The following is an 18914-nucleotide window of genomic DNA, read 5'->3' on the forward strand; positions in this document are numbered from 1 at the left end:
TCCTGCATGTCAGCAGGAGACTGTTCAAGATATCGGAGGCTCTGTATGGTGTGGGGCACGTGCAGTGGGAGTGGCATGGGACCTGAGATACATCTAGATACGACTCTTGACAGGTGACACGTACGTAAGTATCCAGTCTGATCACCTGCATCCCTTGATGTCTATTGTGCATTCCGACGGACTTGAGCAATTCGAGCAGGACAATGCGACACCCCACACGTCCAGAATTGCTACAGAGTGGCTCTAGGAACACTCTCTTGAGTTTAAACACTTCCGATGACCGCCAAACTCCCCAGACTTGAACATTATTGAGCATATCTGGGATGCCTTGCAACGTGCTCTTTAGAAGAGATCTCCACCCCCTCGTACTCTTACGGATTTATGGACAGACCTACAGGATTCATGGTGTCAGTTCCCTGCAGCACTACTTCAGACATTAACTGAGTTCATGCCATGTCGTGCTGCGGCACTTCCAAATGCTCGCGGGGCCTCTACACCACATTAGGTGGGTGTACTACACTACTGGCCATTAAAATTGCTACACCACGAAGATGACGTGCTACACACGTGAAATTTAACCGATAGGAAGAAGATGCTGTGATATGCAAATTATTAGATTTCAGAGTATTCACACAAGGTTGGCGCCGGTGGCGACACCTACAAAGTGCTGACATGAGGAAAGTTTCCAGCCGATTTCTCATACACAAACAGTAGTTGACCGGCGTTGCCTGGTGAAACGTTGTTGTGATGCCTCGTGTAAGGAGGAGAAATGCGTACCACCGCGTTACCGACTTTGATAAAGGTCGGATTGTAGCCTATCGCGATTACGGTTTATCGTATCGCGACATTGCTGCTCGTGTTGCTCCAGATCCAATGACTGGTAGCAGAATATGGAATCGGTGGGTTCAGGAGGATAATACGCCGTGGTGGATCCCAACGGCCTCGTATCACTAGCAGTCGAGGTGACAGGCATCTTATCGCCATGGCTGTAACAGATCGTGCAGCCACGTCTCGATCTCTTAGTCAACAGATGGAGACTTTTGCTAAATAAGAACCATCTGCACGAACAGTTCGACGAAGTTTGCAGGAGCAGGGACTATCAGCTCGGAGACCATGGCTGAAGTTAACCTTGACGGTGCATCACAGACAGGAGCGCCTGCGATGGTGTACTCAACGACGAACCTGGGTGCACGAATGGCAAAACGTCATTTTTTCGGATGAATCCAGGTTCTGTTTACAGCATCATGATGGTCGCATCCGTGTTTGGCGACATCACGGTGAATGCACATTGGAAGCATGTGTTCGTCATCGCCATACTGGCGTATCACCCGGCGTGATGGTATGGGGTGCCATTGGTTACACGTCTCGGTCACCTCTTGTTCGCATTGACGGCACTTTGAACAGTGGACGTTACTTTTTAGATGTGTTACAACCCGTGGCTCTACCCTTCATTCGATCCCTGTGAAACCCTACATTTAAGCGGGATAATGCACGACCGCATGTTGCCGGTCCTGTACGGGCCTTTCTGGATACAGAAAATGTTCGACTATGCCCTGGCCAGCAGATTTTCCAGATCTCTCACCAATTGAAAGCGTCTGGTCAATGGTGGAAGCGGCAACTGGCTCGTCACAATACGCCAGTCACTACTCTTGATGAACTGTGGTATCGTGTTGAAGCTGCATGGGCAGCTGTACCTGTACACGCCATCCAAGCTCTGACTCGATGCCCAGGCGTATCAAGGCCGTTATTACTGCCAGAGGTGGTTTTTCTTTGTACTGATTTCTCAGGATCTATGCAGCCAAATTGTGTGAAAATGTAATCACATGTCAGTTCCAGTATAATATATCTGTCCAACGAATACCCGTTTATCATCTGCATTTCTTCTTGGTGTAGCAATTTTAATGGCCAGTAGTGTAGTTTCTTTGGCTTTTCACTGTAGTTACGTTACATACTGCCATGTTACACGCTACAATTCGGAGCCCTCTAGCGTCAGAGGGTTGCAACTTGCGTCAGTAAAGCGGTAAAGTGAACTGAGCAAAATGTATGGCATGTAATATCCAACCACTATTGGGAATAGAATAAAAATTCGGAATATTACTCTTCAGCACGCCCTCGAATGTTGGCGATAAAATTCCTGCTCTGCGCCTCTGAATGCTCACTCGACATTCATTCCTGCTCTTCAGTTCTGAAAACACGTAAATATTTACTCACGTGCATGCTGTTCCAGGTCGCCGCCCAAGTTCGACCTGTACATCATGGAGAGGTCGCTGGTGCCGTGCTTCTACGGCGTGGCTCAGGCTGTGGGCTCCCCACCGATGGTGGGCATCGTGACAGTCGGAGCCTACCCTTACACCCACTGGACGCACGGAAACCCGGACAACCCAGCCTACTCTCCATGGTGGATCCACGCTTACTCGGACCACCTGTCGTTTTGGCAGAGACTCTACAGCTCTTATGTGTGGCTCTACTTTATTCTGGTGTGGTTCAATGTGGCGTTACCGAAACACGACGCAATACTGAAGAATTACTTTGGTGCTGGAGTGCCATCAATCTACGAACTCGAGAGAAATTTCAGTCTCATGTTCAGCACCAACCATTTCACCGAAAGCTACCCCCGACCGAACCTTCCCAATTTCGTGGAACTCACTGGCCTACACATCCAGCCGGATACTAGTCCTCTTCCCAAGGTACAGCTTATGTGTTAGTACCTATAATTTGTAATCTATAGTTGTAAGTAATCTGACCATGTCTTATTTTGTTATTGAACAGTGTTGTCTAGGTAGTCCAGCTTGAGAACCGTGAAGTGTTCTGAACGAGTTGAGGGACAAATTTGTAGAGAGAGTATTGTAACAACTTCTGTGCTTTCTACCATCTTCCAAGCACGGTGGACAAAATATTCATCACCTCCAAGAGACATCACTCCTTTAGCTTTGATAAGAGCTCCAGTTCTTCGAGATAGTCCGCAAGTTTCTTCTGGTATGCCAATTACACCTGAAGCCGCTCATTGATGATTCGATGCTGTAGAAAATTCCGGGAATATATGTTGCTACTTGCTGTCAAATGATTACAGTTTCAGGAGAAATAGCTTCACAAATTGAGCAAGTTAATAACATGTTGGTCCATCTGCGGCCCTTATGGGAGCAGTTATTCAGTCAGGTATTGATTGACAGATGATGATGATGATGATGATTGGTTTGTGGGGCGCTCAACTGCGCAGTCATCAGCGCCCGTACAAAGTCCCAAATTTTTCGCAATCCAGTTTTTACACAGTCCAATCTAGCCACTATCACGAATGATGATGATGGCGAGAACAACACAAACACCCAGACCCCAGGCAGAGAAAGTCCCCAACCCGGCCGGGAATCGAACCCGGGACCCTGTGATCCAGAAGCAGCAACGCTAACCATTAGACCACGAGCCGTGGGCTTGATTGACACAATGGTTGTATGTCTTGCTGAGGGAGATCGTGCCAAATTCCGTTCAACTGTTGCGTGCGGGCGGGCATTGTCTTGCTGAAATGTAACCCCAGTATGGCTTGCCACGAAGTGCAACAAAACGGGGTGTAGCAAAACGTTGACGAACTGCTGTGCTTTAAGAATGCCGCAGATAACCACCAAAGGGGTGTGATGTGAAAAGAAATGACACCACAGACCGTCACTCCTGATTTTCGGGCCGCAAGGAGGGCTACAGTCCAGTTGATATCCCACCACAGTCCAGGGCGTTTTCGGCCTGGAATCCCATTAAATGGAGTAGAATTGTCTTTAAGTGGTGTCAGGCAGCAGTAACCGACCCTGACAGACGCAGCAACAGGGAAGTAACCGCTATTGTGTCATTTACGAGTTCCTAACTAGGAGCGAATTTTATTGTATCATCTGCGTGCTTTAATAGTTTAGTTTCTTGAGTTTCTGCGTGTAAATTTAAAATCTAATAGCCACAGTTCTCGCGTTTTCGTTTGCGTCAGAAAGTAAACCGATTTTGTGACATACTACAAGTTCCTTATCAGGGGCGAATTGTTTAGTTTCACGAGTGCTTCGGTAATTAGGTTTTCGAATATCTGCGTATTACTAGACACAGTTCGTGCGTTTCCGTCAGGGTCCAGAGTAGAGTTGCGCAGCACGTACCGATAGTCCGTTTACCTGCATAGTTTAGTTTTCCACGGTCTTTACTATGGACATGGACTGCGATTGTGGTGTGCAGATGCGAGCCGAGTTGGTGACACTTCGCTCTCAGCTTCAGGCTGTGGTGGCTTCGGTTACACAGCTTGAGACTGCAGTCGATGGGCACCACTGTTGTGGGTCGGCCGTGGGGATCCAACGGACGTCCAGCACGTCCGAGTCCTCCTATCGGTTCTCACCGGTGGCCAACCCAGTTACTTCTCGCACTGACCCCTCACCTGTGGTCGAGTGGGAAGTCGCCTCGGGGCGAAGCAGGCGGCGAGAGACTTCCTAGGGGGCCGCACGTAAGGCCTCCCCGGTTTGTCTGAGAAACAGGTTCCAGGTGCTGTCTGTGGCTGGCACTGTCGCTGAGCCGAGTTCTGTCGCCTGTCCTGCTTCAGAGGAAAACTCTCAGCCTGCAAGATCCGGCAGTTGCAGAGGGTGGGATTGTTGGTAGTTGGGAGCTCCAACGTTAGGCGCGTTATGGGGCCCCTTAGCGACTTAGCTGACAAGAAGTGTAAGAAAACCAACGTGCAGTCCGTGTGCATACCGGGTGGAATCATTCCAGATGTGGAAAGGGCCCTCCCGGATGCCATGAAGAGCACAGGGTGCAGCCAACTGCAGGTGGTTGCTCATGTTAGTACCAATGATGTGTGTCACTTTGGATCAGAAGAGATTCTCTCTGGTTTCGAGCCGCTAACAGAAGTGGTAAAGGCTGCCAGTCTTTCTTGCAAGATGAAAACAGAGTTGACCATTTGCAGCACAGTCGACATGACCGATTGCGGACCTCTGGTACAGAGCCGAGTGGAGGGTCTGTCAGAGGTTCAGACGGTTCTGCGACCGTGTAGGCTGCAGATTCCTCGACTTGCGCCAAAGGGTGGTTTGGTTTCATGTCCCACTGAGTAGGTCAGGTGTCCACTATACGCAGTAGACGGCTTACGGGTAGCAGGGGCTGTGTGGCGTGGACTGGGAGGTTTTTTAGGTTAGAGAGTCTCGGGAAAACACAAGAAGGGCTTCAGTCACAAAGGGTGCAGGAAGAACACAGGCGAACGTAGATACAGGAGCCATCGGTATAACAGTTGTAAATTGTCGTAGCTGTGTTGGGAAAATACCACAGCTCCAAGCGCCAATAGAAAGCACTGATGCTCAAATCGTTATAGGCACTGAAAGCTGGCTAAAGCCGGACATAAGCTCAGCCGAAATTTTTGTGAAGAACCTAACGGTGTTCCGAAAGTACAGGCTAAACACGATTGGCGGTGGCGTGTTTGTTGCTGTCAGAAGTAGTTTCTCTTGTCGCGAAATTGAAGTAGATACTTCCTCTGAGTTAGTATGGGCAGAGGTCATTGTTGGCAACTGGAGTAAAATAATAACTGGATCCTTTTACCGACCTCCCAATTCAGATGACAGAGTTGCTGAAAAGTTCAGAGAAAATTTGAGTTTGATTTCAAACACATACCCGACTCAAACGATAATAGTTGGTGGTGACTTTAATTTACCCTCGATATGTTGGCAAAAATACATGTTTAATTCCGGAGGTACGCATAAAATATCATCCGAAATTGTGGTAAACGCATTCTCTGAAAATTATTTCTAGCAGTTAGTTCATGAGGCCACGCGAGTAGTAAACGGTTGTGAAAACACACTTGACCTCTTAGCAACAAATAATCGTGACTAAATAACGAGCATCAAAACAGATTCAGAAATTAGTGAACACCAAGTAGTCGTAGCGAAATTGAATATTGTAATCCCCAAATCCTCCAAAAAATAAAAGAAAAATATACCTGTTCAAAAAAGCAGATGAAACTTCACTTGACTCCTTGCTAAGAGAAAATCTCCACTCATTCGAAATTAATAATATAAGTGTAGACCAGGTGTGGCTCGATTTCAAAGAAATAGTATCGGCAGCAATTGAGAGATTTATACCAAATAAATTAACAAACGACGGAGCTGATCCTCCTTGGTACACAAAAAGGGTTAGAAGACTGCTGCAGAAACAACGAAACAAACATGGGAAATTTAAACAGACGCAAAATCCCCAAGATTGACAATCTTTTAGAGAAGCTCGAAATTTAGCTCGGACTTCAATTATCTCGAAGAAAACAGTCTATTGACACACACTCAACATGGGTTTAGAAAACATTGTTCCTGTGAAACGCAACTAGCTCTTTATTCACATGAGATGCTGAGTGCTATTAACAAGGGATTTGACATCGATTCCGTATTTCTGGATTTCCGGAGGCTTTTGACACGGTACAACACAAACGGCTCGTAATGAAATTGCGTGCTTATGGAATATCGTCTCAGTTATGTGACTGGATTTGTGATTTCCTCTCAGAGAGGTCACAGTTCGTGGTAATTGACGGGAAGTCATCGAGTAAAACAGAAGTGATTTCTCATGTTCATCAAGGTATAGGCCCTTTGCTGTTCCTTATCTATATAAACGATTTTGGAGGCAATCTGAGCAGCCGTCTTCGTTTGTTTGCAGATCACGCTGTCGTTTATCGACTAATAAAGTCATCAGAACATCAAAACAAACTGCAAAACGATTTAGAAGAAATATCGAAATGGTGCGAAAAGTGGCAGTTGACCTTAAATAACGAAAAGTGTGAGGTCATCCACATGAGTGCTAAATGAAACGCGTTAAACTTTGTTTACACTATAAATCAGTCTAATCTAAAAGCCGTAAATTCAACTAAATACCTAGGTATTACAGTTACAAACAACTTAAATTGGAAGGAACACTTAGAAAATGTTGTGGGGAAGGCTAACCAAAGATTGCGTTTTATTGGCAGGACACTTCGAAAATGTAACAGACCTACTAAGGAGACTGCCTACACTACGCTTGTGCGTCCTCTTTTAGAATACTGCTGCGCGGGGTGGGGTCCTTACCAGATAGGACTGACGGAGTACATCGAAAAAGTTGAAAGAAAGGCAGCACGTTTTGTATTATCGCGAAATATGGGAGAGAGTGTCACAGAAATGATACAGGATTTGGGCTGGAAATCATTAAAAGAAAGGCGTTTTTCGTTACGACTGAATCTTCTCACGAAATTGCCATCACCAGCTTTCTCCTCTGAATGCGAAAATATTTTGTTGACACCGACCTACATAGGGAGGAACGATCACCACGATAAATGAAGGGAAATCAGAACTCGTACGGAAAGATATAGGTGTTCATTCTATCCTGGCGCTGTAGGAGATTGGAATAATAGAGAATTGTGAAGGTGGTTCGATGAACCGTCTGCCAGGCACTTGATTGTTATTTGCAGAGTATCCATATAGATGTAGATGAAGTGATGAGTCACGCTTCTAACTAAGCCCCAGCGACCAGCTGAGACGTGTCTGGAGACATCCTGGATAGTTGTGGGGTACCAGTCTGAGTATCGCTTGTCATACCGCCCAACAACCAGGAGTGATGGTCCGGGGTACGAGTTATTTTCACAGCAGGACCCTTTGGTTGTCATCTGCAGCATACTTACTGCACAGCCGTACTTCGCCGATATTCTACACCCAATTTTGTTGCCTTCATGGAAAACGATCTTGGGCTTACATTTCAGCAAGACGATGCCCTCCCACACAGGGCCAGCAAGGTCAGCGTATTTCTCCCCAATTGAGGGCGTTTGGAGCATTATGGGCAGCGCCCTCCAACCAGCTCAAAGTTTTGTTTTAATAATCTAACGTGCCAATTGGACACTCTTTGCTCAGAGGGCCAACCAACCAACTCTATCAAACACTGCCAAGCTGAATAATCGCTTGCAGAAGTGGGCCATTGCGATATTGACTTGCTCCATTTGTGAAGCTCTTTCTCTTGAATAAATCACCAAATTTTTCTGAAATTGTAATCAATTGTTTTTCGATACAAGTAAGTCACGTTTACCGACTCCCATCCCATTTGGATAATTCGTTCGTGGTGCGTCTGTTTTTCTTTGTCCTACAGCGTGATCGCATTTTCTGTTAAATAATGATGGGGCGATACGACGGGCCTGTAGAGGTTCGGTAAAGTCCCTGAGTGTTCGTCAAAAGAGAACGTTAGCTAGCAGTTATTGTGAACGTGGCTATGGTCATCTTGTGAGACAGGACTGACAACAGCATAGTGTTGATGAAATAAAAAAGAAAAGTGAGGAACTTTGTCACTTAGAATATTAACATAACCTGGATGAATGAGCCCAACTCGTGGTTGGAAAAACACCCCTAAAACATCACGGAACCGCCTCCGGCCTTAACCATGCGTGTTGAACGCCTCAATAGGCCGTCGGTGCACTGCACGCCTTATATCGTTTCAAAAGAGGCAAAAATGTGGGTAGTGTCACCACACAACATCCCTTGCTTCTGTCCAGATTCCGTGGTGTTTGGCCAACTGACAATGTGCGTCTCCGTCTACCACTGTGGTCAATAGCCTTTTACAAGGTATCCGACTCTAGATGTTCATAGCATTCAGAACCCTATCGGGTTCAAACAGCCTTCTGGAGACTGTGGCCAGCTGCTGCAAGTCTGAACCCACTTTGATGACTTGCACGTCGATGAGTATGAAATTATGAGGAAGATTACACAGACACACACACCTACACACTCGGTCCTGAGTGAGAAAATCTCCAACCCAGCTGGGAATTGAACCCAGGGAGCTATGATCGAAAGTTAAGAATGCTAATGACAGGACCACGAGCCTCTAACATACTGTAATATGCGAGGCATGACACTCGTTTCTGGCCCCCCTAGGTAGGATCGTTTTAATACCTCTATTTATTTGCCGAGTTACAGGGGTTCGAGTGTTCCACGTTTTTTTCTAGACATGGTGCATAATCCGCTATGATGCGTCAACAAGTCTGGGACATTCATTCACAGTATAATCGTGGGCATGTCCAGACATGATGGCTTCTTTATGCCGTTCTTTCAAGTCGACCTATCTTAGCGCGCTAGTTTCATACACCCGACTTTCACATACAGTGAGGTGACAGAAGACATGGGACACCAATACACACATATTGAGATGGCGCTAATTTCGCGCACACAAAGTGTAAAGGGGCAGTGCGTTGGCAGAGCTGTTATTTGTAGTCAGGTGTTCGTATGAACAGGCTTCCACGTGGTTATATCGCGCGACGGCAATTAACAGACTTTGAACGCGGAATGGTAGTTGGAGCTAGATGCATGGGACATTCTACACTCCTGGAAATTGAAATAAGAACACCGTGAATTCATTGTCCCAGGAAGGGGAAACTTTATTCACACATTCCTGGGGTCAGATACATCACATGATCACACTGACAGAACCACAGGCACATACACACAGGCAACAGAGCATGCACAATGTCGGCACTAGTACAGTGTATATCCACCTTTCGCAGCAATGCAGGCTGCTATTCTCCCATGGAGACGATCGTAGAGATGCTGGATGTAGTCCTCTGGAACGGCTTGCCATGCCATTTCCACCTGGCGCCTCAGTTGGACCAGCGTTCGTGCTGGACGTGCAGACCGCGTGAGACGACGCTTCATCCAGTCCCAAACATGCTCAATGGGGGACAGATCCGGAGATCTTGCTGGCCAGGGTAGTTGACTTACACCTTCTAGAGCACGTTGGGTGGCACGGGATACATGCGGACGTGCATTGTCCTGTTGGAACAGCAAGTTCCCTTGCCGGTCTAGGAATGGTAAAACGATGGGTTCGATGACGGTTTGGATGTACCGTGCACTATTCAGTGTCCCCTCGACGATCACCAGTGGTGTACGGCCAGTGTAGGAGATCGCTCCCCACACCATGATGCCAGGTGTTGGCCCTGTGTGCCTCGGTCGTATGCAGTCCTGATTGTGGCGCTCACCTGCACGGCGTCAAACACGCATACGACCATCATTGGCACCAAAGCAGAAGCGACTCTCATCGCTGAAGACGACACGTCTCCATTCGTCCCTCCATTCACGCCTGTCGCGACACCACTGGAGGCGGGCTGCATGATGTTGGGGCGTGAGCGGAAGACGGCCTAACGGTGTGCGGGACCGTAGCCCAGCTTCATGGAGACGGTTGCGAATGGTCCTCGCCGATACCCCGGGAGCAACAGTGTCCCTAATTTGCTGGGAACTGACGGTGCGGTCCCCTTCGGCACTGCGTAGGATCCTACGGTCTTGGCGTGCATCCGTGCGTCGCTGCGGTCCGGTCCCAGGTCGACGGGCACGTGCACCTTCCGCCGACCACTGGCGACAACATCGATGTACTGTGGAGACCTCACGCCCCACGTGTTGAGCAATTCGGCGGTACGTCCACCCGGCCTCCCGCATGCCCACTATACGCCCTCGCTCAAAGTCCGTCAACTGCACATACGGTTCACGTCCACGCTGTCGCGCCATGCTACCAGTGTTAAAGACTGCGATGGAGCTCCGTATGCCACGGCAAACTGGCTGACACTGACGGCGGCGGTGCACAAATGCTGCGCGGCTAGCGCCATTCGACGGCCAACACCTCGGTTCCTGGTGTGTCCGCTGTGCCGTGCGTGTGATCATTGCTTGTACAGCCCTCTCGCAGTGTCCGGAGCAAGTATGGTGGGTCTGACACACCGGTGTCAATGTGTTCTTTTTTCCATTTCCAGGAGTGTATTATGGAAATCGTTAGGTAATTCAATATTCCGGGATCCACAGTGTCAAAAGTGTGCCGAGAATACCAATTTTCAAGTCCGCCTGCTTAGCTGGGTGGCAACGTGCTTGCCTCCCATGCAAGCGGGCCTGGGTACGATTCCCGGTTAGGTTGGAGTTTTTCTCCACTCATGGACTGGGTGCTGTGTTGTCGCCCAGTGTGGCGTCGAATGAAATAAAACTTGCACTGGGTGGCCGAACTTCCCCGAATGGTGCCTCCCGGCCAAAGGTGCCATACACTCATTTCATTTTTACCAAATTTCAAGAGTTATCTCTCATCGCGGACAACGCAGTGGCTGACGGCCTTCATATTTTTTTTGGTCGTCGGTCTACTGACTGGTTTGATGCGGCCCGCCACGAATTCCTTTCCTGTCCTAACCTCTTCATCTCAGAGTAGCACTTGCAACCTACGTCCTCAATTATTTGCTTGACGTATTCCAATCTCTGTCTTCCTCTACAGTTTTTGCTCTCTACAGCTCCCTCTAGTACCATGGAAGTCATTCCCTCATGTCTTAGCAGATGTCCTATCATCCTGTCCCTTCTCCTTATCAGTGTTTTCCACATATTCCTTTCCTCTCCGATTCTGCGTATAACCTCCTCATTGCTTACCTTATCAGTCCACCTAATTTTCAACATTCGTCTATAGCACCACATCTCAAATGCTTCGATTCTCTTCTGTTCCGGCTTTCCCACAGTCCATGTTTCACTACCATACAATGCTGTACTCCAGACGTACATCCTCATAAAATTTCTTCCTCAAATTAAGGCCGGTATTTGATATTAGTAGACTTCTCTTGGCCAGAAATGCCTTCTTTGCCATAGCGAGTCTGCTTTTGATGTTCTCCTTGCTCCGTCCGTCATTGGTTATTTTACTGCCTAGGTAGCAGAATTCCTTAACTTCATTGACTTCGTGACTATCAGTCCTGATGTTAAGTTTCCCGCTGTTCTCATTTCTACTACTTCTCATTACCTTCGTCTTTCTCCGATTTACTCTCAGACCATACTGTGTACTCATTAGACTGTTCATTCCGTTCAGCAGATGATTTAATTCTTCTTCACTTTCACTCAGGATAGCAATGTCATCAGCGAATCGTATCACTGATATCCTTTCACCTTGTATTTTAATTCCACTCCTGAACCTTTCTTGTATTTCCATCATTGCTTCCTCGATGTACAGGTTGAAGAGTAGGGGCGAAAGGCTACAGCCTTGTCTTACACCCTTCTTAATACGAGCACTTCGTTCTTGATCGTCCACTCTTATTATTCCCTCTTGGTTGTTGTACATATTGTACATGATTCGTCTCTCCCTATAGCTTACCCCTACTTTTTTCAGAATCTCGAACATCTTGCACCATTTTATATTGTCGAACGCTTTTTCCAGGTCGACAAATCCTGTGAAAGTGTCTTGATTTTTCTTTAGCCTTGCTTCCATTATTAGCCGTAACGTCAGAATTGCCTCTCTCGTCCCTTTATTTTTCCTAAAGCCAAACTGATCGTCACCTAGCGCATTCTCAATTTTCTTTTCCATTCTTCTGTATATTATTCTTGTAAGTAGCTTCGATGCATTTAACGACCGAAAACAGCACCGTTTGCGTAGCGTCGTCAGTGCTAACAGACAAACAACTCCGCGTGAAATAACCGCAGAAATCAATGTGGGACGGTTAGTGAATTAGGACAGTGTGGCGAAATAAGGCGTTAATAGGCTATGGCAGCAGACGGCCGACGCGGGATCCTTTGCTAACAGCACGACATCGCCTGCAGCGCCTCTCGTGGGCTCGTGGCCATATTCGTTGGACCGCAGACTGCTTGAAAACGGTCCTCTCGTTAGATGAGTGTCGATTTCAGTTGGTAAGAACTGATGGTAGGGTTCGAGTGTGGCGCATGCCCACAAAGCCGTGGACCCAAGTTGTCAACAAGGCACTGTGCGAGCTGCTGGTGATTTCATAATGGTGTGGGCTGTGTTTACGTTGTATGTACTGGGTCCTCTAGCCCTACTGAACCAATCACTGACTGGAAGTGGTTATCTTCGACTACTTGGAGACCATTTTGCAGTCATTCATGGACTTCTAGTTCCCAAATATGCCACTAGGCTGCAGTTGTTCGTGATTAGTTTTAAGAAAATTCTGGCCAGTTCAAGCGAATGATCAGGTCACGCCCATCGCCTGACATGAATCCCATTGAACATTTTTGGGACATAATCAAGAGGTCAGTTCGTGCACAAAATCCGGCACCGGCCACATTTTTCGTAGTTATGGTCGGCTACAGAGGCAGCATGGATCAATATTTCTGCAGGGGACGGCCAACTAGCTATTGAGTCCATGCCACGTCAAGGTGTTGCACTGCAGTGGGCAGACGAGATATCGCATGGCGTTTGTCACCTCAGCGTACACACCATTTCACTGTCATAACCTACGTTAGCAGTAGAGGATCACATAATGGCCTGATGCCACTTATACACACTTTACAGTATCCTAAAGCGATTAACATACCCTTTCAAGGAGGTGACTAATATTTTATCTGGTTAGCTTTTCGTTCCCATTTGTCCTTATATTCTAAGTTCTGACCGAACCTTCCCAAAATTGGTATAACGCGCACTATTGCTTATGATTGCATTGAAACATAGCTAGGTGACTCTCCACACATTCTTGCTGAATGAGAGGAATCAGCGGCGCCTGTTTGAATGACGGGTTTCGTTATTTCTACCTTCACATGAATTGTGAGTTAAGGTTAAACAACGGCACAATTAAAATGCAGTTTACACAATTAAATTTTCTCATAAACTCGTGGAAACCGTTGCTCATATAGGACTACATTTCATTCAGTTCTTCTGATTTTTCGTGGCAGTATACTTTTCATTGACTATCGCGTATATTTTTTTTGAAATTCGAATATCTCAGTAATAGCAGTAGTACCATTTCTAACAATAACAGTAACACTAGTTTCATTTCTCTCTCGATCCCTTTAACAAGGATCACGAATGTATTGTAGTTCTACAGTTTAAAAATAGAAAACGTAAATACATATTCACATGTTTGTGTCCTTACAGGTTTAGTTTGACAAGAATAGTACGGTTCTTTGGCTGTCATCTTGTAGTAGAAAGCATCATGACATTTTCTGAGGTAATTAAAGGAAACCATGGAAAACCTAAATCATGATGACTAGATGGGGATTTGTGACCCTCCCCCGTTCTCAATGCAAAACCAGTTTTATTTGTTCTGTTTTGCTCGTTATTTTTCTTTTTACTAATCTTAAATTTATTTCATAATTATTTTGCTCTTCTTCACTTGTAAGGATGTGGTCAGTTTTTACTATTTATTGATTATTTAACCTACTGTTGATGCAATGTGTCAACCATTTTCTCAATAGCAGTTTTTCGTTTTCATACTTTCTATCTCTTTGATTTTAGAATAGACGATGTACAGCAAATCTCACAGCAGAAAGTGAATACATTCTCACATATGAAAATCGACAAAACGATAGTGAAAATAAACATAGGACTGACAAGAGAATTAGTAAAAAACGACATAAATAGGATAATAAAACAAATGCTGCACCAACATGACAAGGACAACCACATGGAAGCAAGCACTATGAAAACAATGAAACAGATGTTAATAATGAGTAACGCTGTAATAACTAGAGCAAGCAAGGAACACATAACAGTAGTTATGGAAAAAAAACAATACATCAAAAGGAATGCGTAAGTGCCAACACTACAAAAGCAGGCACAACTGCACAATTGCCAGCAAATATGAAAAATAGACTAAAAACTTTCAACATGCACTTACTGATAAACATAAATACTAGATAGCAGCTGTGAACCCCCAAGCATGAGACCCTGCAGCCAAGCAAAAATACATTAACTAACATATCCATGAGACCAATTATAAATTTCAGGAAACCTACAACACATCACAGGACCAAGCATCTCGAAAAAATAATCACCAAAAACTATAAAGGAGAAACTGTCGAGTATGCAGGAGACTTAACTGAACACATAGGGAACATAGAGGTACCACACAGAGTGTTACTGATTTCATTCAGCATGAAAATGTGTATACATTCATACCTCTCACAGAAACAGTAGAGGATATAAAACAAAATGTCACATCTCACTGCGCATTACTGCAGAAGCATATCAAGTATGCAAGAGCTGATCACTCAACAAAACTGCTTCCAGTTTGAGGATGAATACTGTCTGCAAAAGCAATGGACTACCGATAGGACCCCTAAATCAGAAACCTTAACCAACATTTTATGAGTCGTTTAGAAAACAGATATTAGAAAGGACAGCCACTAATGAAAGATTTGAACCACATATTAGCATAGATGTGTGGATGACATTATATATGTGATAGATGAGCCAAATAAAAACAAAATAGAGCAACTACAGTGAGAAATCAACAGGGTACATCAGAAGATAAGTTCACACTTGAAGAAGAAAAAGGAGACCAAATAAACTGTCCTGATATAATAATAATAATGAAATTTGACAAACATTCTTTCAGTTTTTAGAGAAAACGAAGAGCTACAGACACAATAATTCATTGCACATCCAATCATCAAACTATCTTTACTGAAGCACATATTGTACAGAATAAACAGTATTTCACTTCACAAGAGACATTATTAAAAAGAAATGCATACAATCACACAAACAGCTAAGAACAATTCATACGATAGGCACCTAGTACACTGTCTCAATCAAAAACTTGAAACAGAAGTACAATATAAACACAACACATCCAGAATACGTGAAACCTCATAAGCCCCAAACCCTCAAATACAGAGCACACATATAAGGAATGACAACGCCACAAGGAAATAAAGTACATGGTATTTTATGACTTACACACATAAAGTAACACCCAAAGTGTACCTTCATATAGCATATAAAACTGGGTAAGTATTCCAAAGAAACTTTAACCACTAACAATCGAAAACGACTACTTTCAGGGCACAGCAATATACAAACTTGAATGTCAAAGCTGTGATGCAGTATACATAGGCATGACAAGCTGGAAGTTTAATCACTTTACAAAGACACATCAGCGTTTGGAAAAGTAAAAGCAAACATTGCACATTGAGAGAGCACCTGCATCATCATAACCATCATCCTACCATCTTGCTGCAAGACATGAAAATCATCGAGATAAATAACTACAGTAAATGCCTTATTTCAGTGCAGGAAAAGTACCATACTCACACAAGTAAAAAATAAAAAGTAAAAACCGTATGCATACAAACATCTAACCATAATAAAACGTATGTTCAATTATTCTCTCTCTCTCTCTCTCTCTCTCTCTCTCTCTCTCTCTCACACACACACACACACACACACACACACACACACACACACACAGAGAGAGAGAGAGAGAGAGAGAGAGAGAGAGAGATCACAGACATCACAAATACATAGTTAGCAATAATGTTCAACAGTTGGTCACAATATCCAAAACATAGCACGAAGTAAATGTACCAGAACAGTTTACGACCTCAATGTTCAACTTGCAATATGTAAGACAAAATAATTTATACAAAAATATGTAAATATTTCAGGCCACCAATGATGTCTTTTAAATAATTAAGACGAGACGTGTGTGGCACGGAAAGTTTCTTTTATTCTTTTGTAAAAAAAAAAAAAAAAAGAAAAAAGGCTCTGAGCACTATGGGACTTAACTTCTAAGGACATCAGTCCCCTAGAACTTAGAACTACTTAAACCTAACTAACCTAAGGACGTCACACACATCCATGACCGAGGCAGGATTCGAACCTGCGACCGTAGCGGTCGCGCGGTTCCAGACTGTAGCGCCTAGAACCGCTCGGCGATCCTGGCCGGCTATTCTGTTGTAATTAGATGGACAAAAACTGATCATTGTGAAGGTAACGTTACGTGTACCTGAGGGCATGAGGTTGTCAAAAATTTGAAGATGTTTCATTCATCAACACCAGTTATTGCACACAATACACATACTGAACAAGCATTTCAAAATGTGAGAAGCTACTCTCAAACTCCTCATTCTCTGCTCGACAAGAATCACTGCACACCCTTCACACAGAAAACACACAAGCTATCAGCTGATATCAGCAACGTGACGAAAATGTTTTATTTCGCGTTTGATATCGCAACTACTAATTTCCTTACCTGAACAAAACTGAATCAGTATCCCTGGAATATGAGTGAGATGTTAACCTGAGATGATCGTACCTTCGTTAATAGCCTGCGATGGGGCACGGTATCAAATGCTTTCGAGAAATCTAGAAATATGGAAACGACCTGTTACCCTTCATCCATGGTTCATACACATCATGTAAGAATAGGGCAAGCTGAGTTTCGCACGAGCGATGCTTTCTAAAACCATGTTGATTCGTGGACATAAACTTCTCAGTCTCAAGAAAATTTGTTATACAATAACAAATTTTCTTATGTTCAAGGATTCTGCAGCAAACAGAGGTTAAGGATATTGGTCTGCAATTTCGCGGGCGCGTTCTTCTGCACTTCTTATATACTGGAGTCACCCGAGCTTTTTTCCTGTCGCTTGGGCCTTTGTGCTGGGCGAGAGAGCCACGATAAATTAAAGCTGAAGGGCCAATGCCGTAGAGTACTCCTTGTAAAATCGAACTGGCATTCCATTCGGACCTGGTGTTTTATTTGCTTTCCAATACTTCAGTTGTTTCTATACGGAAGGTATACTTACTACTATGTTCGTCCAAACGGGAGTCTGTCCGAAGAAATACCGAGAGGCGGACGCTGGACAGCTTCTGTTTTTGATCTTCAAGACCCACAGTTACATCTGACAGTCTGAATATTATCAGTCAGAGCTCAGAGAGTCAGTCTGGTAAAGGAGGTGTCCAATGTAAAGCAAATAAACTGTCGACGCGCTGTCGAGATGGCTCAGGGGACGGTAAAAGCGTAGTCACCAGAACTTGAGAGGATTAGAACCCTAGGAAGACTTGATTTCTTTTAGGGTCGGTATATCGACGAAATGGTGTACGCCTAACTTTCAGGTGTCCTGCACAGTATCTGAACATATGATGATCCCATGCATGTTCTGGTATTGAATTGTGCGAAGCAGTAGATCAGCTTCATCTGCCATGAGAGCTACGCTATGTGATCAAAAGTATCCGGACACCAGGCTGGCCGGCCGTGGTCACCGAGCCATTCTAGGCGCTTCAGTACGGAACCGCGCGACTGCTACGGTTGCAGGTTCGAATCCTCGATCGTGTTGAAAGATGCAATCGCGATCTCCGAATTGCTCATCAACAGTGGGAAGCAAGAAGATGCTTAAAACACCAATGTTGGTCTGTGTTGTGATAGTGCCACGCAAAACAGCAAAGGTGTAAGCCCCCTCCATGAAAAACACGACCATACCATAACACCACCGCCTCCGAATTTTACTGTTGGCACTACACACGCTGGTAGATAACGTTCACCGGGCATTCGCCATACCCACACCCTGCCATCGGATCGCCACATTGTGTATCGTGTTTCGTCACTCCACACGTTTTTCCACTGTTAAATCGACCAATGTTTACGCTCCTTAGACCAACTGAGGCATCATTTGGCATTTACCGGCGTGATGTGTGGCTTATGAGTAGCCGCTCGACCATGAAATCCCAATTTTCTCACTTACCTCCTAACTGTCATAGTACATGCAGTGGATCCTGACGCAGTTTGGAATTCGTTTGTGATGGTCTGGATAGATGGCTCTGCCTATTACACGTTACGACCCTCTTCAACTGTCGGCGGTCTCTGTCAGTCAAAAGACGACGTCAACCCGTACGCTTTTGTGCTGTCGTGTCCCTTCACGTTTCCGCTTCACTATGACATTGGAAGCAGTGGACCTAGAGATGTTTAGGAGTGTGGAAATTTCACGTACAGACGTATGACACAAGTGACACCCTACCACCTGACCACGTTCGAAGTGTGTGACTTCCGCGGAGTGCCACATTCTGCTCTCTCACGATGTCTAAATACTACTGAGATCGCTGATATCGAGTACCTGGCAGCAGGTGGCAGCACAATGTACCTAATATGGAAAACGTTCGTTGTTGGGGGTGTTCAGATACTTTTGATAACTTAGTGTATCTCTGATTCGTTTGATGATCAGCGCAACGCTATGTTCTCTTTTGGATGCACA

At 45.1% G+C, this 18914-nt stretch overlaps 1 protein-coding gene across 1 annotated transcript in view; it reads left to right on the plus strand.

Moving 5' to 3' along the window:
* LOC124789546 (UDP-glucosyltransferase 2-like) overlaps nucleotides 1-18914 on the plus strand; it is a 111631-nt gene that overhangs the window by 56716 nt on the left and 36001 nt on the right. Inside the window, exon 4 of the mRNA XM_047256945.1 lies at nucleotides 2228-2687. Coding sequence (XP_047112901.1) covers nucleotides 2228-2687 — 460 coding nt within the window. The remainder of the gene's footprint in view (nucleotides 1-2227; nucleotides 2688-18914) is intronic.

Source organism: Schistocerca piceifrons, chromosome 3 (assembly GCF_021461385.2).
Source record: "Schistocerca piceifrons isolate TAMUIC-IGC-003096 chromosome 3, iqSchPice1.1, whole genome shotgun sequence".
NCBI lineage: Eukaryota > Metazoa > Arthropoda > Insecta > Orthoptera > Acrididae > Schistocerca > Schistocerca piceifrons.